Source organism: Alexandromys fortis, unplaced genomic scaffold (genome assembly GCF_014885135.2).
Source record: "Alexandromys fortis isolate MF-2015 unplaced genomic scaffold, M_Fortis_MF-2015_v1.1 scaffold_13, whole genome shotgun sequence".
Taxonomy (NCBI): Eukaryota; Metazoa; Chordata; class Mammalia; order Rodentia; family Cricetidae; genus Alexandromys; species Alexandromys fortis.
In genome coordinates this window covers 6,203,262-6,228,323 of record NW_026067908.1, presented here as the reverse complement: position 1 = coordinate 6,228,323, position 25,062 = coordinate 6,203,262, and the positions used below count along the sequence as shown (strand labels likewise).

The 25,062-nt window shown below is 38.7% G+C and overlaps 1 protein-coding gene across 1 annotated transcript in view; it reads left to right on the top strand.

The window, feature by feature from the left end:
- Positions 1–25,062, top strand: part of Usp24 (ubiquitin specific peptidase 24) — a 132,771-nt gene that overhangs the window by 47,837 nt on the left and 59,872 nt on the right. The window contains exons 12-28 of the mRNA XM_050136087.1: positions 711–814; positions 4,310–4,417; positions 4,591–4,686; positions 4,777–4,938; positions 5,142–5,189; positions 10,578–10,685; positions 11,550–11,699; positions 13,143–13,274; positions 14,046–14,157; positions 15,528–15,604; positions 16,739–16,879; positions 17,057–17,110; positions 19,036–19,151; positions 21,714–21,780; positions 21,904–22,014; positions 23,035–23,133; positions 23,222–23,395. Of these exons, the coding sequence (XP_049992044.1) occupies positions 711–814; positions 4,310–4,417; positions 4,591–4,686; positions 4,777–4,938; positions 5,142–5,189; positions 10,578–10,685; positions 11,550–11,699; positions 13,143–13,274; positions 14,046–14,157; positions 15,528–15,604; positions 16,739–16,879; positions 17,057–17,110; positions 19,036–19,151; positions 21,714–21,780; positions 21,904–22,014; positions 23,035–23,133; positions 23,222–23,395 (1,859 nt within the window). The remainder of the gene's footprint in view (positions 1–710; positions 815–4,309; positions 4,418–4,590; positions 4,687–4,776; positions 4,939–5,141; positions 5,190–10,577; positions 10,686–11,549; positions 11,700–13,142; positions 13,275–14,045; positions 14,158–15,527; positions 15,605–16,738; positions 16,880–17,056; positions 17,111–19,035; positions 19,152–21,713; positions 21,781–21,903; positions 22,015–23,034; positions 23,134–23,221; positions 23,396–25,062) is intronic.

Genomic DNA, 25,062 nt, shown 5'->3' with positions numbered 1-25,062 from the left:
GAAATGTTAGGTAGGAGAAACAGAGATAAAGAAAGAAACACAGAGACATAGGATAGTATCGAGAGGGCCACTCAGTCTCTCCTGCTTACTGAGTTCTGAGTTCGCCCATATTTAATTTTCCATATACTTTTATTCCCCAATACAAAAGGGGGAAGAAGGCAAAAGGCTGCTTTAACATGATACAAAAGGCAACCAGAACAGTCACTTGCACTAATACTTGAAAATCAAGTCATAATTTCTTGAGAAAAGCATTCTGTTGTTGAGGCAATGAACCCCCCCCCCCATCCCCCTTGACCAAGTATCCTAAAGGCAGCCAGCCACTCCCAAGGCCAAACCTCCTATTTCAAAGGAAGGAACAGAAGTACTTGAATTTTCTGACCTTAGGTCAGTGTGGAATGGATCTACTTGTCTAGGTCATCTTAATGTCCAAAACACCAAGTAACCACACCGTAGGTCAGGGTGTGAAGCCATAGTTGTCAACAACTTTGCGCAAACTCATACTTGCTGACCTTCAGACAAGATGGAATAGGCTCACAATTTTGGGCCTCCACAGACATGTAAATTGTTCTTAATTTTAAAAAGTATAAAAATTTTGTCTCTTTTTATTAGCCTTTAGATAATCTTAGAAAATTATTACTGCTTTGAATTAATAGAGTCATAGAGTCATTATTCACTGTATCTGGTTTCCCCTTTAATATTTTCTCCATTAGGCAACATAGACCAAGCACAATACTGTGATCGCATAAAGGGAATTATTGAACTCTTGGGCAGTAAATTGTCGTTGGATGAACTCACTAAAATTTGGAAAATACAAGTAAGTTGAGAAAAATTATCTTTGCCTTTTTATGATTTTTTTTTAACCATAGGAAAGGGGTAGGGTGGTGAGGAGTCTGGGAAATTGAACCTCATCTGGTTTAAGAAGAGCTATACCTAATCTGGTTTACGGTTTATTGAAATCTAATATATAAAAGTGGTTGAGGACTTAGGGGATTTAGTTCAGTGATAGGGCATTTGCCTAGCAAATACAGTGTCCTAAGTTCCACCCTCAGTTCTAGAAAAAATAAATTACATATATAAAGTGAATGTCTGACATAAGAACAGACAGGAGGACCAATGGAACTGAATAGAAGACCCAAATATCAATCCACACATCTTTGAACACCTGACCTTTGATAAAGAAGCAAAAAATATCAAATGGAAAAAAGAAAGCATATTTAGCAAGTGGTGTTGGCATAATTGGATATCAACATGTAGAAAAATGAAAATAAAAAATGAAAAATGCACAACATTCAAGTCCAAATGAATCAACCTCAACATAAAACCCGCCACACTGAACCTCATAGAAGAGAAAGTGGGAACACTTGAATGCATTGGCACAGGGAATCACTTCCTAAATAGAACCCCAGCAGCACAGACACTGAGAGAAACAATTAATAAATGGTACCTCCTAAAACTGAAAAGCTTCTGTAAAGCAAAGGACAGGTCCAACAAGACAAAATGACAGCCTACAGAATGGGAAAAGATCTTCACTAACCCCACATCAGACAGAGGTCTGATCTCCGAAATATACAAAGAACTCAAGAAATTGGACACCAAAAGATCACATAATCCAATTAAAAAAAAATGGAGTACAGACCTAAACAGAGAGCTCTCAACAGAGGAATCTAAAATGGCTGAAAGACACTTAAGGAAATGTTCAACATCCTTAGTCATCAGAGAAATGCAAATCAAAACAACTCTTGAGATTCCATCTTATACCGGTAAGACTAGCCAAGATCAAAAACACTGATGACAACTTATGCTGGAGAGGTTGTAGGGAAAGGGGAACATTTCTGCATTGCTGATGGGAATGTAACCTGGTACAACCCCTTTGGATGTCAATGTGGTGATTTCTCAGAAAATTAGGAAACAACCTTCCTCAAGACCCAGCAATACCGCTTTTGAGTATATATCCAAAGGATGCTCAATCGTGCCACAAGGACATGTGCTCAACTATGTTCATAGCAGCTTTGTTTGTCATAGCCAGAACCTGGAAACAACCTAAATGCCCCCTCGACCGAAGAATGGATAAGGAAAATGTGGTACATTTTACACAGTGGAGTACTACACAGTAGAAAAAAATGACGACAGCTTGAATTTTGCAGGAAAATGGATGGAGCTAAAAAAACATTGTTTTGAGTGAGATAACCCAGACACAGAAAGACAATTATCACATGTACTCACTCATTGGTGGTTTTTAAACATAGAGCAAAGAAAGCCAGTTTACAAACCACAATCCCAGAGAATTTTAGACAACAATGCCGACATTAAGAGAGATTTACATAGATATAATCTACATGGGAAGTAGAAAGTAGAAAAAGACAAGCTCTCCTGAGTAGATTGGGAGCATGGGGACCTTGGGGGAGGATCGAAAGGGGAAGGGGAGAGGCAGGAAGGGGAGTAGACCTCAATAAATACCAATAAAATAAAAAAAGTGAATGTCATATTCACAAGACATTTCAGACTTTAGACTAGTCTTATTTCTTCAGTTAAAAAAAAATGTCGGAAGTTAAAAAAAATGTCAGAATCTTCCCAAAAGCTGTGTGTCAGCTAGAACAGAGCCAGGAATCGGTGTGCATCTTCTGTTTCCACCCAGTTCTTTTCCCTCCTATTGTTAATGTTCATTATTAATTTTTCCTGTTTGTCTGATAAATGAGAATGGTAGTGGCAGCAGGGTTTTAGATTTTTGCTTACTAGGACTCTCATGTATGGCAAACCCCAACATGCCCTTCCTTTTTTGTTTGCTTTCCCATATTCTGGCTGCCCTTTTTTCCCCCTAAAAACAAGATCTCACTATATAGTCCATGCTGGACTTGAAATTGCAATCCTCTGTCTTAGTTTCCTGTTTGTTGGGATTATAGGTGTGTTTTCTCATGCACAGCTAGTATTCCTTCTGAAATTTCTCATTAAATTATTCTTTTCTACTTTGCTCCCCCCCCACCTTTCCCTAGTCAGTTTCCTCCAAAGTAAGTATACATATGGTACACAGACATACATGCATATATACAGACAAAACACCCATACACATAATGTAAAACAGCTTTTTACAATTTTAAACAAAAAATAAGAACAAAAATGGTGTTGCTAAGGTGGAAGAATGCTAGGAGGAATAGATAGAAAGGAGCATCAGGTGCAAGGAGAGGCACTTTGAGTCCAGGTGCTGAAGCTGGAAAGTGCCTCCATTCTCTGAGCCTGACCCTCTCCCAGTACTGCCCCTCACTGACAGTATTTCAGGAAGCTAACTGGCAGAGAACTGTTGGAATACTGATTCCTTTCCCAGGATTACGGAGCAGACCACAGTTAGGGACTAGATTAAAGGAAAGCTGTCCTAGGTCTCTAGACTTTACTTTCCATATCTTGGCTTTGGCTGAATACCCTCATATAATGTTTTCAGAGTATACATTTTGAACCCACATGAGGTTGAAGATTAGGGGTATGTGTATGTATGTGTGTATTCATGTAATCCTACATTTGATGGACAGCTGATATGCGTAGTGGAATGGGAGAAATTAACTGAATCTACAAAGACTCCCCTGCTTTTCAAGTTTCTTTCCAAACAAGATAAACACTGAGGCATGACTGTCTTATGACTGAGATTATAAAGTGAGTGTCAGTCATCTACAGTAGGGTCTACATCTCTCTGCTGATACTTACTGCTCATAAGATCAATAAGTAAGCTGGACGGTGGTGGCACACGCCTTTAAGGAGGCAGAGGCAGGTGGATCTCTGGGAGTTCGAGGCCAGTCTGGTCTACAAGAGCTAGTTCCAGGACCGTCTCCAAAGCTATAGAGAAACCCTGTCTCGGGGGAAAAAAAAAAGAAAGAAAGAAAGAAAAAGATTTTTAAGTATCAGTTGAAGTCACAAAGAATTTAGAATCAACATTTAATGTGGGGCCGATAATACTCTCAACTGTGATCACCATCTGTAAAAAACACTGAAAATGTATTTGCCTTGTAATTTATCAGTTCACAATAATTCAGTATAATTTTTTGTTGAAAATATTTTATTCTCTTCCTAAAGTAAATGTCAGCTTGTGATTCTTGTGCTTTTTACATGTAAAAGATAATACTGCTGAAAGTTGAAAGGCTGATAAACATTAGTAATCGTTGCTTCCCGCAACCCTGCCAGTGTTACCATGGAAGTGAATGCTGATGAGACTAGAGTCTAATTAATTTTTGGTGCGTGTCGCTTGTATAGATTGTCACGAAGAAGACTTAGGTTTTGCCAGGTCCCAGGACTTAACTTGCTCCTGATGTCCCCTTTCTTCTAGTCAGGACAGTCATCTACTGTAATTGAGAATATTCACACCATTATTGCCGCAGCAGCTGTGAAGTTTAATGCAGATCAGCTTAATCATTTGTTTGTTCTCATTCAAAAGGTAAGATTTAAACTCTAGCCCATCCCCCAACAGCTGTGTTTAAATGTGCTCTTCTTACCTTATTAGCCCACCCCCCCTACACCCAGTGTGCCATCCCCCCACCCCCCCTCCGCTCAAATTTAACAGTGTTTACTAACTTCACCACCCCGTGTCTTGTCTGTTCTTTTGTGTAGAGCTGGGAGAGCGAGAGTGACCGAGTAAGACAGAAACTGTTGAGTCTGATTGGACGGATTGGCCGTGAAGCTCGATTTGAGGCTACTTCTGGAAAGGCAGGAAAATCAAATGGAATTTACTAGCTACAGATGCTTAAAACAGTGTCTATGCTTATGAGATGGCTCATCATAATGGTGCTATTGCAGGTGTTAGACGTGCTCTGGGAACTGGCTCACCTTCCAACCTTGCCCAGTAGCCTTATTCAGCAAGCCTTGGAGGAGCACCTGACAATCCTTAGCGATGCCTACGCAGTGAAGGAAGCAATCAAGAGGAGCTACATCATTAAGTGCATAGAAGACATTAAAAGGGTTGGTTTTAGTTTTGCTCTAATTTTGTTGTCAGAGCAATAATAATATTGTCTGAGTGATTAGAGCCAAGAAATTTTCTTCCCCCATTACGTAAACTAAGAAATGTCTTGTTTGGAAGCTGTTACCTTAGAGCCCAAATGTGGGAGCTTGGGTTTTGTTTTGTTATCAATTCACTTAATATTTCTCTTAAAATGAATTTTCAGCCTGGAGAATGGTCAGGTTTGGAAAAAAACAAGAAAGATGGATTCAAGGTAAGTATTTCCATATGGAATCAACTAAGGTATTCTAATTTTAAAATTACCTGTAATAAATTGCATCATACTTTTAAAAATTTTAGGGCTTATTAGACTGATATTATTATATAAATGTGATCTTTATGAGATATGATTTATTTAGGAGTTGGTATCTGTTTACCCTTAAAAGGAAAAAAATTAAAATTCCATTGAAAAGGTAATTTTTAGAACTTTTATGAAATTGTATAACTTTCAGCTTTATTTTCCTTTTAAGTTGGATCTAAAGTATATATACAAATTTTAAAGTAATTGAATTCTAAATAAATTCTGTCCCCACTTTTCTCTCATAAGGGAAAGATAAATATTTGTGGATGAAAAAGAAGGGAAAGGTGCATGTGATGCTAGCATACAGGAGATTTTAAGTATTTGGTTCACATGCTTTCCTTCTCATGGCATCCATTACCCGAGCTACGGGCAGCTCTCCAGGTAGCCCGGACTTAAAGCCCAGTCAGTGATAGGAAGGATTTTGGTTTTGAAGTTTCATATTAATAACATATAAATGTTCATGGTAAAAAATAGATAGAGGGTTAGTATTTCATCAGCCAGACTGTTCCGTGGTTTCCATTGGTGATTCTTCAAAGGAGCTGGGACACTGCTGGCTTTCATATGTGTATCCACAGGCACATAGCTCTTGCTAAGAAGCTTTGACAATTTACTGAGCTTTTGTGCACTTTAGTTTATCTGGCTATAAAGTTTAGCTGGGGGTATAAGAATATGGTGTTTCATATTTCTGTGATCAGCAGAATTTTCTGCATATGATCTAGCTTTAGTGATTTTTCAAAAGCATTCACAAGCTGGAGCTAGTAATGCTGGGGTTAAAAGGAATGACGAATGTTTAATTCAGCAACCTTGCTTGCTTTCGACTCAGATGGAATTGAAATTTTCCAGTTCCCTCAGCACAGTGACTCAGACAATTTAGCAGTCTCTCTTCTTATGATTGAATGATTTTCACTGAGTTATTGAAATGTATATCCTTTAATAGTATCAGTAAAAGAAAAGGAGACTCTAGAAAAATGCTCTTTTCTTATAGGCAACAGACTTTTTTTTTCTTTATGCAGGTCGAAGCTGAAGGGATATCTCCCTTCCTCCAGGGAAATAGCTTTTAAATCCAGAGACTCCTTTGGACCTTTGTTCCTCCCTTGTCACAGCTAAGCATCACCTAGCTCTCCTAGGCAGTTGCATCGTTGTGTCTTTATTGCTTCTCTTTGCAGTCACTTCATTCATGTCTGTTGCTTTATAGCAAAACAGCAGCAAAAAGGGAACTACTGGTCATTTTGCAGATTCAAAAGGAGTATTCTTCCTTTTTACCTCCCCTTCCCCCACTGCTCTCAGAAAGGAGATCCTAGTGCACTGTTGCTCTTTCCAAGTAACAATAGCTTGCATTTATGTAGCCCTTGCCAGTGAGCTAAGTCCTTCACAGATACTCCAAGTACACATTGCTAAAGGGGGGCAGTGGGAAGATGAAAGCCCCTGGCAGGGGAGTGAAGTACTTACTGCCACTAAAGGTGTTTTTCTATGCTATGCCCTTTCCTGCCAGGCAGCAAGGTGGGCTGACTGGGGATTATGTCTCCCTGCCAGGCTACACAGAAACTAAGCGAAGGGTAAGACAAGCCCACCCACCTCTTCTTACTCCCCTCCTGCCCTCAGCAACCTTTTCTCCCCAACTGATTCCCCTTCCTGCTGCTTTTGACACTCCAAGTTCCCAAATTCCACTGCCCTGTTCAGAAATTCTGGCCTTTATTTCTGTAGATTCTGCCAAGGTACCCTCAGCTCCCCTTTGGTCCTTTTTCCTTTGCTTCTTTTATACCCTCCACTGTCCACCCCCAACCCTTTGTCTCTTATTTCACTTCTTATTTCCTTCAGTTAAAAATTTTAAATGTTCTCATCCAAAAAATAATTACTAAACCAAAAAAAATTATGTTTACTCCAGTAGTAGTGTTTGTATATTCCATAGGCTATCTTTTGGTCTCCTAACAGCACCTGGCAGGCTTCTGGTAAATATAGTTCTCTTCCTCTTCCTCCCCTGCACTGTCTGAAGACGCATAAAGCTGTTCTTAACCAGGTTGAATATCCCTTCTCTGAAACACTTGGGACCTATGGTGTTTCCAATTTCGGAGCCTTTTGGATTTTAGAATATTTGCATAAACTTTACTGGTTGAGCATCCCAAATTAAAAATAAGAAAAGTTTTGAACATAATATTAACACTCAAAAAAGCTTTCAATTTTAGAATTCAGATTTTTGGATTGAGAACAATCGACCTGTATATTAGCAAGTTGCTGAAACATAATAAAGCCAGCAAGATGCCCTCGGTACAAATAATCTCTCAATGGTGTGGTTAGTGAGGAGAATAGTCCTCTTAAAGACTTTCTTCCTGTACATAAAATTTTATGTTGTTTCTAAATTAAAATCTAAAGCTGAAAAAGCAAAACATAAAAAGTGGGGGCTATTCAGCCCTAAGAAGAGAGAACTCAAAAAATATGAGTGGTTTCTTTAGGTCTTTAGAGGGTAAAAGCAGAGAAATGGCATAGGCTTAGTTTTATATCTCCTAAGATACTGCATAGAAACATGTTCACGTGGGAGAAGTGAGTGGTCGTTCTAGTGAAGTGCCTGAACACAGTGCCTGCCTGTTGAGGAAGTGACCGTATGATGAGTTTCATGAAAGTGAAGAGAATACAAACCTAGGTTTGCAGACATCCAAGTTGAGATTTGTAGCTTCCTCTAACATCACTCTAATTTGGACAATACACTAAATTCAGTGAAATTATCAAATATATTCAGTTTATTTTCAACCATCTTTAGCAATCAGGAGAGTAATTTTCAATTTTTCTTATAGCTTCATAATATGGTACCAAAGATAACAGTGATTAACATTCTTTTCCTGGTTGCTAACCTTCAGAGAGACTGTATCAGCAATGAATCTTAAATTCCAATTTATATAATTTTTCTTTCAATTTTATTGTATAAAGAGTAACATTCAAAGTATAATTGCTTTAGCCATAATTTACCTAATTAGTCATAATGCTACTTTTTACATGTATCTACTTATTGCTAAAGTGTGTGTGTGTGTGTGTGTGTATGTGTGTGTGTGTGTGCGTGCGCGCGCGCGCACATATATAAGCCCTTTTTTCTTTCTGTAATCCTTTTGGAAGATGTCAGTTCAAAATAAAGCCTCACAATTTTCATCATTGTCTTTTACAATCCTGTTTTAGCAAAAAAATATTCTGGCTAATTTTAGAACTATTTGGCCTTTAATATATACCTTATTTTTATGATTTGAAGATGCCAGAGATTGCAGCCTGCATTACAGAGACACTAAATTTGTAGAGAAGAACAGAAACTACCTTTTGGTATTGAAATTTAGCTCAGTTAGTTCATTGCTTACTTAGCATGGACAAGGTCCAGGGTTGCATTCCTAGCACCCCACAAGCCAAGTGTGGTGACACATGCCTGTAATCCTAACACTCAAGAAATGGAGGCAAGAGAGTCAGACATTTAATATCATCACCTTCAACTATGTAATTAGTTTGTGGCCAAACATGGTACCTTGAGACTCTGCCCCCATCCTAAGAAAAGAAAAAAAGGTCATTTTACGTTTATTGGCCATTATTTAGACTCATAGCCAGAGACTAAATGTAAACATGTATGTTTTGTTTTTTTTATCAATTACGTGTGATTTCATCTTAAAACTCTAAAAATCGTTATCTGTAGTAGTATTTTGGACCACTCAAATCTTTGGTACTGGGGCTACTAGGAATTGAGTCTGGGCCTTGCACATGTAGGCAATCCCAGCAGTCCTTGGGGCATACTGAAACGTGGAGTTTGTGTACTCTTCTTCTTTCAGAAAGTAACTTTTTACAGGTTGAGCAGCTTCTTGTGAATTAGAGTGCAGCTTAAGGCAAAGAGGCCCCAGTGTGAGTGATAGAACCCTGTGCCAAGGAAGGGTCTGCATGCCAGCTTCTGGCTTTGAAAATGATTTGAATTGTTTTGAGTCACAACAGGCTAGTTAGTGCTGATATAATGTTTCTGATAACACTTAATCAGAAAATTAGTAGCCCAAATTGAGACTTAAAGGCCATCCTTGTTTGGTAGTACGTATAATAAATAACAGCTTAATTCAGATAGCCTTTTGTGTCTAGGTAAGTTTGTATATAAAAGATATGGACAGTTAAAAAGCTTACACTTAATGCTTAGTGACTGGTAAGTGTCTTTTGAGTAGTATCAATTTGAGAAATGTTAAAGGTCACAGAAATGTGTCTTAGAATCCAGGAAATATGGTATTTTGTAATTATTGGCTTATTTGGCTCATGTATTTGAGATGAGGAAAAAGTATTGTTTGGCAGTAACTTGCACACAGTAACCTACAGTAGATGTGTTTCTTTAAAAGACTACAATACTATTCTATCAATTAGGATCTTCATTTTGCAGAAATTTTGATAAAATTACTTAAAACAAAAAAATTCAGCCTTTCAAATAAGTACTAAGGCTTTAGTTGATGTTTTGGCTACTAATCAGTTGATTAATAGCACTTAATCTGATACCAAATTTTTAATGAAATTTTATAGTTCCAAATATGCTATTGATTAAAGGCCAATTCTCTTTAAGGAGAATTGCATGCACGTCAGGTTTCTTTGATCTGCAATACAAAAATCTGATTGTCGTACCAGTTTCAGAAATCATATATTTGAAGTGCTTTGAAATTAAAGTGTAGTCTGAGTAAAATATCCATAATAGTTAATAAAAATAGTAATGGGGTTGGGTGGAGGAAGGGAAGTACTAGGAGTTGAACCCAGGACTTCACACATGCTAAACTCATGCTCTGCCTCTGAGCTCTACCCAAGCCCCTTAATAATTAAACAGAATTACCTTTTATGAAATTATCTTAAATAGAAATATAATCATTGTCAGTATCTTGATCAGATCACTGATACCTTAATCACACAATTAAAGGCATTCTTAGTTTGTTTTCCTTGCTGGCTAGTTGAGTGTTAAGCTTTGCCATCAGTTTACCTTATGGAGTCAACATGTCTTAGCAGCTCTGTGCTACTTATCTATCCTCTGAATTGGCTAATCCCTTGCCGTCTGTATTTTGCTGATGTCCCCTGTACATTTACTGTCATTTCACATCCACTCCTGTTTGCAGTTCTTGGCCTTAGGAAATTGCATGCAGAATAAGAAGTTGAAGACTGAATTATGATTGCATGGAGATACGCTAAAAATAAGTAACATGAAAAGGAAAATTGTGGAATGTGTAACAATGAAATAATTGACTTGGAAATTTTTTATAGCTAATAAATGACTGCCATTTACTTCTAAACTTAATTAATGTAACTTCTTTTTAATTCTAGTCATCTCAACTTAATAATCCGCAGTTTGTATGGGTGGTACCAGCTTTGCGCCAGCTCCATGAAATCACTCGCTCCTTTATAAAACAGACCTATCAAAAGCAAGACAAGGTAGGAGCAGACTTACTTTTGATTCTTTCATGCATCACCTTTTGTAGTCATTGTAGTAACGGGCAAGCCTGGCTAAGGTTGTTGCATTGATAATAGCTCACTGGCTTATGTTTATTGATGTCATTGATTCTTATCATTTGGAACTCTTGAATTTAAATCACTCTATCTTCATGTCTGAGGAGATTTTTCTTTTTGATTGCTTAATTTATAAACATAACTAGGCCAACTTTTTAAAAAAGTAACTATAAAATTTGAAAAAATTCCGGACTATTCCAAAAGAATTACTTTGTTTAAGAGCTAGGTAGAGCTTTCTCGATGTCACGGATTTGGGGATAAGATCCAGGAAACCTCATAAAGTGCAATTGTAGTGGTGATACCAAAGAGTTCCACAATAGTCCGGAATGGAGTGTAACAAAGGTTTATTTATTTGGGCTAAACCCCCACAGTAAGGGTAGCAATCCACAGTCCTCTGTGTTCACTGGGAACTGGAACCGAATCCAGGAGAAAAGAGGGCCAGGTAGGCTTTTCGCTTGCACTTATAATACACGAGACCACACCCATAGTGGGTCAGTATCTTAAAGGCTATTGACTGAAGGAGTTCCCACAATATGCAGTAGCTCTCTTCCAGTGTTCATTTCACTTTAAAATGCAAAGTAATAGCAATGATTTAGTTCCCTGGGAGGAGGGCACTTATTAATAAGAGTAATAAGAAATCCATTTTAAATAAAATACCAGATTGTGTTAACTGTCATCCAAAGTCTCATCCATGTTGTCTCTTTCATCTGGAGCTACCTTCTAAAATAAAAGCTATAGTAAATGACTGTAGAGTCTCATGCCACTTTCACTTCTGTTGTTTTTGTTAAGAGCATTATTCAAGACCTGAAGAAGAATTTTGAAATAGTCAAATTGGTAACAGGAAGTTTACTAGCTTGTCATCGACTTGCAGCAGCTGTGGCTGGGCCTGGAGGTTTAACTGGCTTGACACTGGTGGATGGCCGCTACACTTACCGGGAGGTATCAGGCACTGTGATTTTGTTTCATGGTTTTCAATATTCATTTAACTTTTCTATTTGAGTTGTAAAGTAAATATTTGTTGGGTACAACTGTAAAAGGGTGCTGTGAACTATCTTTGTAATAAGGGAACACTTTTGAATCTTAACTATAATTGCACTTTTTCTTCCTTTTTTTCTAACTTGTGGTTTCGCCTGTATGTGTGTGTGTGTATAATATATATGTACCTCATATGGTCCTGGTGTTCACAGAGGTCAGAAGAAGGTATCAGATTCCCTGGAACTGGAGTAACAGATGGTTGTGAACCACCATGTTGGTGCTGGGACTTGAACTCAGGTCTTCTGCAAGAGCAATAAGTGCTCTTAACCACCATGCCATCTTTCCAATACTTAGCTATAATTTCAGATTGAAGTTCAGAAAACTAGTATTGTTAGCAACAATTGCTAACTGTGTAGATCATGCATTTTTTTCAAATCAGTTGATTGCAAATGGTGTTTTTAAAACTGGGTACAGGGGGCTGGAGAGATGGCTCAGTGGTTAAGAGCATTGCCTGCTCTTCCTAAGGTCCTGAGTTCAATTCCCAGCAACCACATGGTGGCTCACAACCACCTGTAATAAGGTCTGGTGCCCTCTTCTGGCCTTCGGCATACACACAGATTATATACATAATAAATAATAAATAAATATTTAAAAAAAAAAACCTGGGTACAGTGCCTCACACCTGTAATCCAAGAATCCTCAGTCCAGTGGCTCTCTCTCTACATTCCTAATGCTGCAATCCTTTAATACAGTTCCTCATATGTTGTGGTCACCCCCAACCGTAAAATTATTTTGTTGCTACTTCATAACTGCAATTTTGCTGCTTTTATGACTCATAATGTGGAGCTCCAGTGGTGCATTGGTACTTATGAATCATAATGTAAATAATCTGCTATGCAGGGTATTTGATGTGTGAACTCTATGAAAGGGTCATTTGGCACCCCCACCCCCACCAAGGGGTTGTGACTCACAGGTGAGAACTGCTGCTGTAGACTGAGGCAGTATGATTTTTGCGAACTCATGGCATGGGCTATAGTTTGAATTCTATGCTATTCTGGAGTTCAGAGTGAGACCTTGTTTCATACAAAACAAAACAACAGCAAAAAACCGCCAGAAATAAAACTTAAATTCACCACTTGTAAGCGTGGTGGATCCTTTGGAGATTACCGAAATTGAATTTGCTCTACATATAAAATCAACTGACTTTGCAATTAATTTGAGGTTGCTTCTGCTGCATTGTATTATTGGCTGCTAAGTCCATTTTCCACATTTACTTTATCTTAAATTACAGGAGAAGTGTTCTGTGTAAGCCTTTTTTTTGTAAAGTTTTGTTGTGATGTTCCTTATAGGTATGAATGCCTCAAATGAGTTAACTGGTTGCATTATTGCTTTTTTTTTTTTCTTCAGTATTTAGAGGCACATCTGAAATTTTTGGCATTTTTCTTACAAGAAGCTACACTATATCTCGGGTGGAACCGAGCCAAAGAAATCTGGGAGTGCCTTGTGACTGGCCAGGATGTCTGCGAGTTAGATCGAGAGGTGTGTAAGACAGTGTTGCACTCTGCTCTGTGTCTTGTCTTCTTTCCAGGTTTTGGATCCTCTGTTTGTATTGTTTCCGTGAACAATAATGGCAGAGTAGGAACTGTAAGTACTAGAAGAAATGTCCTAAAAAAAATTTATGATTTATGTAAATGTGTGAGCTCTTTAATCATTTTGATTCAATTCTGGGTCAAATACTAAAGTCTAGAAAATGAATTTCGATGAAGAATTATGGGTATAATTTAGTTCTTTTCATTTCCTGTGAAATAATTTTGTTTGTGAAACTAATTTTAAATCACTACTAAAAATGTTCGTTCCTAAAAATGATGATGTATCTCCAGAAATGATAGCATGAGTCAAGAACAACTAAAGCAGAATAGAAACATTTATTGTGACATTTGCAGTTGCTAACAGTGACTCTCAGTTTACTCTCACCTTACAGAATAGTAATAACTTCTTCCTAGGCATGTTGGAAGGCCTGAGTTTGTGACAGTTCTTAGCAATGTGCCTGGCATACAGCAAGACTTAATTGCATGCTGGTGGGAAGATTATAAGATCCAGTGAAAAGTGTGAGTGTGTAGTCACCCAGGGAGAGACCTGCCAACTGTTCCCATTGCTCCAGAGTCCAGACGTTCAAGTGTGGAGAGTCATTTTTGCAGTTACAGAAATGATGAAAGGGTTGTAAATAGTCTCTTCACTGTTTAGATATCCATGGTTTTTGTCTGTAGTGGTTTGTGGTTGGCCTTAGGGCAGTTGTGTCTTGATCCACAGATGTGCTTTGAGTGGTTTACCAAGGGGCAGCACGATCTCGAGAGTGACGTTCAGCAGCAGCTCTTCAAGGAGAAAATTCTGAAACTGGAATCATATGAGATCACTATGAATGGTAGGAAAGCTTACAACTATTTGTTTTAGTTTTTTTTTTAGAGTAGATTTTATTCTTAACTTTTTTTTTATTAAAAATTTCCGCCTCCTCCCCGCCTCCCATTTCCCTCCCCCTCCCCCTCCCCTCACTCCTCTCCCCCTCCCTCTCCAGTCCAAAGAGCAGTCATGGTTCCCTGCCCTGTGGGAAGTCCAAGGTCCTCCCCCCTCCATCCAGGTCTAGGAAGGTGAGCATCCAAACAGGCTAGGCTCCCACAAAGCCAGTACATGCAGTAGGATCAAAACCCAGTGCCATTGTCCTTGGCTTCTCATTAGTCCTCATTGTCCGTCATGTTCAGAGAGTCCAGTTTTATTCCATGCTTTTTCAGTCTCAGTCCAGCTGGCATTGGTGAGCTCCCAATAGATCAGCCCCACTGTCTCAGTGACCCCTCGTGGTCCTGACTTCCTTGCTCATGTTCTCCCTCCTTCTGCTCCTCATTTGGACCTTGGGAGCTCAGTCTGGTGCTCCAGTGTGGGTCTCTGTCTCTATCTCCATCCATCGCCAGATGAAGGTTCCCAATGATGGATCTTCTGGTTCCAAGGTCAGATCTCCTTGCTGGCCAAGGAGCTCGCAGACCTTCATTCTTAACTTTATCCTACTTCTCAGAAGCAGCTGAATGTTTTGGTACATATCCACATGGTACCTTACTGAATTTTAAAGTTATATAGCCTAATAGATTAATTTCCCAAATTCAAATTTTTGTTACTGTTCTGGTTTGTCTGGTTTTTTTAGGTCAGGGTTTCATCATGTATCCCTGGCTGATCTGGAACTTGCTATGTAAATCAGTCTGGTCTTGAACCCACAGAGGTCTACCTCTACCTCCTGGGTGCTGTGATTAAGGTGTATGGTTCGCTTGTGCATTTTTAAAGGTGCCTATGGTTTTTTGAGATGAGATTGAGCTGTGCTGCCCGGGCTGGTCTGGAGCTTCTGGACTTAAAGCGGTCCTCACACTTCTGCACCTTGAGTAGATGTGATTGCAGGCCTGCATCACACACAGCCTGCACCACACACAGCCTACACCACCCAAAAGCCTACACTACACACAGCCTACACCATCCAAAAGCATACACTACACACGGCCTACACCATCCAAAAGCCTACACTACACACAGCCTACATCACCCAAAAGCCTACACTACACACAGCCTACAGCGCACACAGCCTGCACCACACACAGCCTACAGTATGCACAGCCACTGCACTTTTGAAACCTATTCAAGAAACCATTGTCAGGAGCATTTAGCCTTCACTTCTGATTCACTTTAGTCTTTTCACTTTAATCTTTTTATCTTGTGTTTGAGTTCATGGATTTGATTGTCATTCTGTAATTATAGGTTTCAACTTATTTAAGACTTTTTTTGAAAATGTGAATCTCTGTGATCATCGATTGAAAAGACAAGGAGCTCAATTGGTATGTACCATACTTTAAATTATTTGATATAGGTTAATATTAAGAGGGAAAAAAGGGGGATCCTGTCTTCTAATGGAACAAAAACATAAACAAGTTTGTTTAAATATGGTCCTTTTCCCTGCCTACTTAGACATTAGTGGCAGAGGCTCCATTTTGAAGGCACTGGTAGATGCATGCCCAACACTATCACCTAGGAAGTTTGTTCACTCTTCACCTCTCATCTAGGAGTAGCCCTGAACTTATGGTTATCAGGTGGATTTCCAGGGGAATTAATCCAGTGACTTCTTTATTTATTTATTCATTTAATTAATTAATTTATTTATTTTTTGGTTTTTCAAGACAGGGTTTCCCTGTAGCTTTTGGAGCCTGTCCTGGAACTAGCTCTTGTAGACCAGGCTGGCCTCGAATTCACAGAGATCCGCCTGCCACTGCCTCCCAAGTGCTGGGATTAAAGGTGTACACCACCACTGCCCAGCAATCCAGTGACTTCTACATAACAATTCAGTTGTACCTGAGAATGATAAAATCTTCTTCCTAGGTTGTCATTGCAAGGATTGCAGGGGGAAATGTGGGAATAGACTATTAAGTAGAAAAATGGGACCCATAGAATCCTCATATTCACATGTCTCTTTAAGACACGAAAGCACTGATCTTTCTAAGTCCCTGTTGTTTAGGTCCTGTACCCGAGGTGGTCAGAAAGTTTACATGATACTTTAAAGTGCAGTATCCTGCTATTTCTAACCAAACTTTGGGAAGGACTGCATCGAGTTCCCAGAATTAGTAGCCACTTCAGTGTTGATTCATTTCTTTTGATGAGCAGTCCATAAAGATGATATCTGTCTCACTTTTCGGTTTCTGATTGACTAGCTTCTTTGGGTAGTTGTCTGCCTTGTGCTAGGAATTTCTAGAGAAACATCTCTGCTCCTAATCTGATTGCTATGAAGGGTTCCTGTTGTTTCTGTGGCTGGTTTGTTGGTTTTCATGTGAGAGTTCCACTACAGTAGTGGTTTTTGATAAAGAATCTTTATTTTGTTAAGCAGAGGTTCAGACTCAATGGTTTAACAGAAAATAGTTACCAGAAGTGTTATAATAATAGTCTACTGTTTAATTTATATATATTTTAATTTTACACAGTATGTAGAAAAGCTGGAATTGATAGGAATGGATTTCATTTGGAAAATAGCCATGGAATCACCTGATGAAGAAATTGCTAATGAAGCTATTCAATTAATCATAAACTACAGTTACATTAATTTAAATCCTAGGTTAAAGAAGGTGAGTATCCAAGGAAAAATGCTACTCAAACATAAAAATGTGAAAGTTGTGTATTTGTTATTGGTAAGTTGTGGTCCTTGTATCACAATTTGACTTATTTTGATATTTTGTCTTGACTAATGTTTACAATTAAATGCCAAAGTGTAATTTTAATTTTCATATACTTCCTATTTTCAGGACTCAGTGTCTTTACATAAAAAATTTATTGCTGATTGCTACACAAGACTAGAAGTGAGTAACAATTTCTTATCTTTTTAAATTACTTTTTTTCCCCTATAAGTTTATAGTTTTGAATAATGCATAATGCTAGTATTTGTGGTTAGGTACTATTGGAGAAGTGATCAGAAGTACAGTGTTATGGCATGGAACAGGCATTTGCATTGATGTCTGTTAGGGATTAAGTACTTGCTGCAAAGCATGAGGACCTATATTTAGATCTAGGTGTTGGTGTTGCTATTGGTGTCAGTAACTCCAGTTATTGGAGGTGTATCCCAGGGGCTCACTTGGTCAGCAAGTCTAACCCAAAATATTGACTTCAGGTTCAATGAAGAGACCCTGTATCAAAAAACAAGGTGTAGAGAAAATAGAAGAAGACACCTAATGTTAACCTCTGCCTCCACACACATGTACTCACGAACGTGAGCATGCATGCCTGCGTGCTCACACACCAACTATACTCAGAAAATCTTACCTTCTATCTCATCCCTTCGTTCTCCTATCTATCTTTCTACCTCCCTGTCACATCTGCTGCTGATGTATTCTACATTGGTAGTAGAGTATCTGTGTTTTACACATTTTATACAATAAATGCCATTTAAAACAGCAGTAGGAGACTTGGAAGGAAGCAAACAATGTTGGCTCTCTTTGTTCATTAGGAGCCTATGGTTTAATATTATATCATATTTATTTTGACCACTTTAGTTCCATCATGGTGACTAAAGCACTGAAGATTAATGTTCAGTTGAAATCTGTGCTTGAAGTTTTATAGCTAATGGAGTATTCCAAAAGTATAAAATGCCATGGTCCCCATGTTGTAAGGAGCAGGCCCCTTGTTTGTCCCGGCCGCCCAGTTAGCTTACACCAGAAATAACCACACAGAAACTATTAATTAAGCCGGGCAGTGGTGGCGCACACCTTTAATCCCAGCACTCGGGAGGCAGAGGCAGGCGGATCTCTGTGAGTTCGAGGCTAGCCTGGTCTACAAGAGCTAGTTCCAGGACAGGCTCCAAAACCACAGAGAAACCCTGTCTCGAAAAACCAAAAAAATAAAATAAAATAAAATAAAATAAAAATAAACACTACTTGGCCATTAGCTCTAACTTCTTATTAGCTAACTCCTACATATTAGTTTAACCCATCTCCATTAATCTGTGTATCACCATGTGGCAGTGGCTTACTGGAGATTCTAACCGGTGTCCATCTCAGGCAGAGGATCCATGGCTTCTCCCTGACTCTGCCCTTCCTCCCAGTATCCAATTCTGTTTTCTCTGCCTACCTAAGTTCTGCCGTATCAGGCCCAAAGCAGTTTCTTTATTAATTAACCAATGAAAGCAACACATGAACAGAAGAACCTCCTACATCATCCCCAGATGTTATTAATAAGTTAATCTTCACCGTGGCAAGCAAATACTCTGTAAAATATCCCCCAAATTGTGACTTCCATACAAATATATCATCATTAAAAAACACTCATATTCAAATTCTCCTATATGAAGTATAATTAATATAGGTATTAACATATCTTAACTAGCTCTTTTTAATTTTTTTATTACTTATGTGTAGTATGTGTATGATAGCACGAGAGGGATATTCTCATGCCGTGTTGCATATGTGTATGTCAAAAGACTCAATTTTATGGAATGAGTTCTCCTTCTCTGTTTATATGGGTCCCAGGATTTACTTCAGGTCATCAGTCTTTCTTGGCAAGTGCTTTACCTGCTGAGCCGTCTCACAGCCCTCAGCCAATTCTTATTTTGCCTTCCAGGGATTATTTGGTACAGACTTTCATTGTCACAACTGAAAGGAGTCTTCCTGGCACCTAGTGGCACCAGGGATCCTGCTAAGCAATGTCCAGAGCAGCTTCTGCAACAAGAAGTTAGCCCCCAGGTTGAGAAACCCAGATATGAAATGAATAATGATTATTTTGTGCTTTACAGGCAGCTAGTTCAGCACTTGGTGGCCCCACTCTAACACATGCTGTGACCCGAGCAACAAAAATGCTCACTGCAACGGCAATGCCAACTGTAGCAACATCAGTTCAGTCTCCATATAGGTAAGTGGTTTCAAAAATAAATACAATCACATAACACAAAAGTGTATATTTTTTAAAATGTTGATGTTATGCCATTCCCAACATCTTTTCACTGGTGTCTTCATTTTATGTCATAGCTTCTGCAAGCTGTTATATTTTGGAGAATTGTATGTCCTAATGTTGACCTTTGTCAGTGCCCTAAAGATCTATAGGTGCTCACCAGAGTCACCCTAGTATCCCTTCTTCCACCATCTGCCCTTTGGACACGTTCTTTTGTTTTTACTTTATTTTCCACTACTTTGGTTATGTGTAACTGAGTAGTAGCCTAATCTTAAGGATTTAATAAAGATATATTCACTGGGTAAAGATATTTTTTCACCCAGGTTTGAAATATTTGTATTTCAAATATAAATATGCAGGTAAAGATTTTCTCCTTGAGTAGTCCCAGAGCATGGGAGAAAGAAAAGGAAATGAACAATACTGATTTAAATTATGCCTGTAATACAATCACAGCCCACTAAAATATTCACCTAAAGTTATTTTTTTTAAAAAATTAGGCAGAGCTTTACCATCAAATAATATTTGTGTGACAACTTTGAATTGACATTTACACTGCTGCTTAGAGTTTAAAGTGTTAGTAGAGTCTGAGTTTAGTGTTTGCTGTGGAGCCTTAAATTGAGCACTCATAAGGAGCCAGACATCGTTGGTGCTCTGGATCCTTGGTAGCACAGAGAAGAGCTTGCTCTGAGTAACTCTGCTGCCCTTTACAGATAACTTCATATTCAGTCCTTCTCTACTGGAACAATTGTGTGTGTTTTCCCTTGTTGAGATACTTTTTTCTCTCTCTAAACCTTCCTTAAGAAAGGTAATCAAGACAGTGTCTTTTCCAAAATTCTACTAAACTGAGAAAAATGAGCTGAGCATTAGATGTTATACTTTATTAATACAACGGAATGGAACAAAACTCATCCCCCTAAGGCTTCATTTTTAAGTGGTAGAAGTGATTATAGAGTTAATTCATAATAAGAACAAATGCTTTTCCTATCTCGTGTGTATATGTGTGTTTTTCAAATAGAATTTATATTAAGAATTCTCAGTACAATGTTCTAAGAGTTAGTTCAGGTCTGTTGCTTGGTTCCTTAACAGTTCATCTTACCAAGTAAGTCATTTATGAATTGAATTGGATTTTCAAACTGCTACTTCAAATGAATCTATTTTTTTACCCGTTTACCAAGTGCTTTTTATTCTGAATCTTTTCACATTTAGCTAGAGTCCACATAATTTTTTAAATGTCCTTATTTAAGTATTGTTAATAAAATGTATTTTAGAGTTGAATTTGAACAAGAGTGTTGTATTTTCTCTCATTTCAGTAGTTTTAAAAGAATTTTTTGGAATCTACATTTGTTGTAATCTAAAGAGTGTGGGTTTTTCTACCAATATTCTCAACATCACAGTGCTTTCTGTAGTTCATTAATTATTGTGTTGTATTTTCTCTCATTTCAGTAGTTTTAAAAGAATTTTTTGGAATCTACATTTGTTGTAATCTAAAGAGTGTGGGTTTTTCTACCAATATTCTCAACATCACAGTGCTTTCTGTAGTTCATTAATTATTGTGTTGTATTTTCTCTCATTTCAGTAGTTTTAAAAGAATTTTTTGGAATCTACATTTGTTGTAATCTAAAGAGTGTGGGTTTTTCTACCAATATTCTCAACATCACAGTGCTTTCTGTAGTTCATTTAATTATTGAGATGTATCAGAACCGGTTGCTTGGTTCTGTTATACTTTTCATCTGACTTCTAATTCTCGTTCTTGCCCATAGATTGGAAGGTTAGAGAGTGCAGTTGTATAGATTTGACAGACTGTTAAAATGTTCTTAACCAATGGTTACAAAAGTGAACATTCACATACTGCTAATCAGTGTGCCAGTCCAATCACCGGGAAATGGCAGTACCTCTTCTCAGGTTAAAGTCATTCAAGCCTGGCGGTGGTAGTGCACACCCTTAATCCTAGCACTCAGGAGGTAGAGGCACACGGATCTCTGTGAGTTCAAGACCAGCCTGGTCTACAGAGCTAGTTCCAGGACAGGCTCCAAAGCTACAGAGAAACTGTTCTCCCCTCCCCCAAAAAAGTCATTCATCGTCTGATTTCATTTTCAATTAACTTGTATTAATGGTATATTTGTTTGCACCTGTCTTTTGATTTTCCAGTCAACACAAAACTTTGTCAGATTCCATCTATTTGAAGAATTTTTGTGGCATATTTTAGTTTTAAGATTCTTATGAGAGTCAAGTTCTCTGATTGTTCAGTCTTGGTGAATTGGTGAACACAAACACCTGGAGGCCTAGATCCTCTTTTTATGGAATGACTGTTTAAAGAGTAAAGGAAACATGGGAAGGGACAGGCTTCTCCTGTATTCCATCTGAGCACTGCAGCTCTAAGTGGGTGAAAAAGTCTAATCTTTGTATGTTTCAGTTTTGACCAGTGAGTGCTGATTGAGGTTGTGGCCTTAGTGAAACAGAACTGAGCTGAAGCCACTGACTCATTTCAAATATGTTTAAAGACTTTTTTTTTTTAATTCATAGATCAACAAAACTTGTGATAATCGAGAGATTGCTTCTTCTAGCAGAACGCTATGTGATCACAATAGAGGTGTGTTCTCTTCTTTATAGAGCAATTTTATTCATGTTGTGAGATGAGGTGGGTGAAGCATGTGTTTTGACCCGTTTGGTTGTGCCACAGTGCATCTGACGCAATTGGCTTATCTCTTTGAAGGATTTTTACTCTGTTCCACGAACTATTCTACCTCACGGTGCCTCATTTCATGGACATCTTTTAACTCTTAATGTTACCTATGAGTCTACCAAAGATACCTTTGCTGTAGAGGTAAGTTTATACTAAGCTCAGTAGCTTTTTCATGTCTTGTTTCATAAGAATGATGCTGATGGAGATGAATGATGTTCTCAAAGGTATGTGATAAACAAATTGAAAATAAAGACTGAGGTGTCTGGGGAGATGGCTCATTTAGTGCTTACCATACAAGCATGAGAACCTGTTTGGGTCCCTAGCACCTAGGTAAAAAGCTGGCATGGTAGTATGTACCTTTGTAATCCTAGACCTAGCGGTGGGATCTAGGAAGATCCCTAGAGATCACTTAGCCAATCAGTGAGCTCTAGGTTTAATGAGTGTCCCAAAAGTAAGGTGGAGAGTAGTAGAAAACACTTGACATCAGTTATTTGGTTTTCACGCGCATAAACACATGCACTCAAACACCACAAATGTACACATAAAATAAGCCTGAAATGAAAGGAAACCATGGAGTATAAGCAGATGGATAAGTAAATATATAATGCCAAGTAAAGATAAGTGTTATAAAGAATAAATAATAATAAAGGATAATAAGTTGGTAGAAGATGATGGTATTCATGAAATATCTTGGATAAGGATGGATCCCTGAGGTGGGTAGTATTTGAACAGGGATTTGAAAAGCAACAGAGTAATTGCTTTTATTGGTAGTCTTTCAGACAGAGAGCAGCAGGTATAAAGGCTCACGAGGTAGCTGTTGAGAGTGGGTATGATGAAAAACTTAGGAACAGAAGACATTTCCAGGGAGTGGCTTGAGATCTTATTCCATACATAAAGGGAAGGAATACATAAATGGCATCAGACATTTAACACTTGATAAAGGGAGTGATTCAATGGCAGGGTCTTGCCAAGATTCTGCTGTATTCCTGGCTTTTAGAAAAGTCCAGTACATAGAAGATGCTCAGGACTGTGGTTTGAAGGACTAAGTAATGAAAGGCTGGAGAGATGGCTCAACAGTTAAGAGTACTGCTCTTCCAGAGAATAATGAAATGAAATGAATAAATGAATGATCTCACCCCAGTGTTGGTTTTTATTTTCTAGGCACACAGTAATGAAACCATAGGCAGTGTCCGGTGGAAGATAGCCAAACAGCTGTGCTCTCCTGTGGACAACATACAGATATTTACGAATGATAGTCTGGTGGGTTTACGCAGTTGTTGGCATGTTAGCCCAGTTTGAGTAATTTCCTCCTCTTTTCTCCCAGTAACTAAGAAACCTCCTTTTGCAGCTGACAGTGAATAAAGATCAAAAGCTCCTCCACCAGCTGGGATTTTCTGATGAGCAAGTTCTCACAGTGAAGACCTCTGGCAGTGGGACCCCCTCTGGGAGCTCTGCAGATTCCTCAACAAGCTCCAGTAGCAGCAGCAGTGGGGTTTTTAGTTCATCGTATGCCATGGAACAGGTACAGAGAGCAACTTCAGAGTAGAAACAGAGATTTAATAACTACTGCCTTTCCTTCCGTCTTTGGTTCATACAGATTTGGGTGATCACAGCTCTCTAGTCTGGCCAAATCTGAGTAAAGAAAACTGTAATTGAGAACTGATTCAGGGCAGAGAAGATACATAACTTACCAGTCTTCTGGGTTCTGAAGCACTGGCTCGGTCATTCCACCTGACTTTTTTCCTCTCCTACATCTCTGTTTGTTGATTACTGGGTCATTCATTCCTCAGTACTCAGGTGTGGTGTACAGGCACGAGGGTAAAGTGTTTGCCATACAAGCATGAGGAACTGAGTTCAATCCTTGCACCCACGTAGAATAAAGAGAAAGTGAGAACATGTTTGTAATCCTATCACTTGGGAAGCAGAGACAGATGCTGTGATCCTACTCAGCCATCTAGCATGGTCAGCGAACTCCAGACCAGTAAGACACCCTATCTCAAATAACAGGGTAAATGTCTCCTGAAGTGGATGCCTGGCCTATATGTGTATATTTACCTGCACACATTTCACTTGCACACACCTCCATCCATTTGCAAGTCTTTGGCTCTACCTTTAAAATATGTTCAGCACCTAGCTACTTCCCTCCACCTCCACGGCTTCTATAGAGCCACCACCTTCACTTGAATGTTACCACTGTTCAGAGTTGGGAATCTCTGTGTGGCTCTCAGCAGCCCCGAATCACACTGTGTCACCCCTCAAATCATTCTGCTCGCCACGTCACACATGGAGCAAAAGTTAGGGCTTTTCCTGAGAACCCCGGAGCGTCTCTGAGGCCCTCTCTATGACCCTCTCCTCACACCTTTTGAGCTGCATTGCTTCTCTGTATGTCCTCAAATATGGTTCGGTTTGCACTTTCTCTTGCATGCACCAAAACACGTTGTTTCCTAACGCGTTCAATAGCGTGTCTGACTCTCACGCCAGCTTTTGCTCAAATGCCAGCTACTCTGAGCCTTTTTTTGACATCCTGTTTAATTTGTCAACCCCATTTCTACCTTCTCTGATTTATTTTTTCATTAACATACTTCACATTTTATTTATGTACTCTGTCTTCTAGTAAAACATTAAGCTCCCTGAGAGTAAACTGGGTTTGTTGTTGTTGTTTACTGCACACCCCAATACCCTGAAACAGCACCTGGAACAGAATGAGTCAGTCAGTACTTGAGTGACTTCATGAAATAATAGATCTGTTTATATTTCTCTGGGTTAAGACCGAGGCTGGCTTCAGGGTCACAGAACTGAACACAGCCGTTCTGTTCTTTAGGGTATTACTGTCTAGAGAGGAAGCTCATGTGAAGTGAAGGTATTTGTAACGTTGTTTATTGCATTTAGTCCTTTACTTCTCTATGTAAGCTCTTTAACTCTCTTTCTACTTTGACAACATTATTGCACTACTTCATACAAGAATTTAGGAAGTCTCACTCAGTGTATCATGACAGTTAGCAAACACGGTATACAACAACTTAAAACTATGTAATATATTCAGGTACATATCCTGAATTTATTAAAGTTATTTATATAAATACATTTATGATGATATCATTTCTTGTACCCTAGACCAGGTATCTGCACTTACATCTGAATCTCAATCTCTCTCTCTCTCTCTCTCTCTCTCTCTCTCTCTCTCTCTCT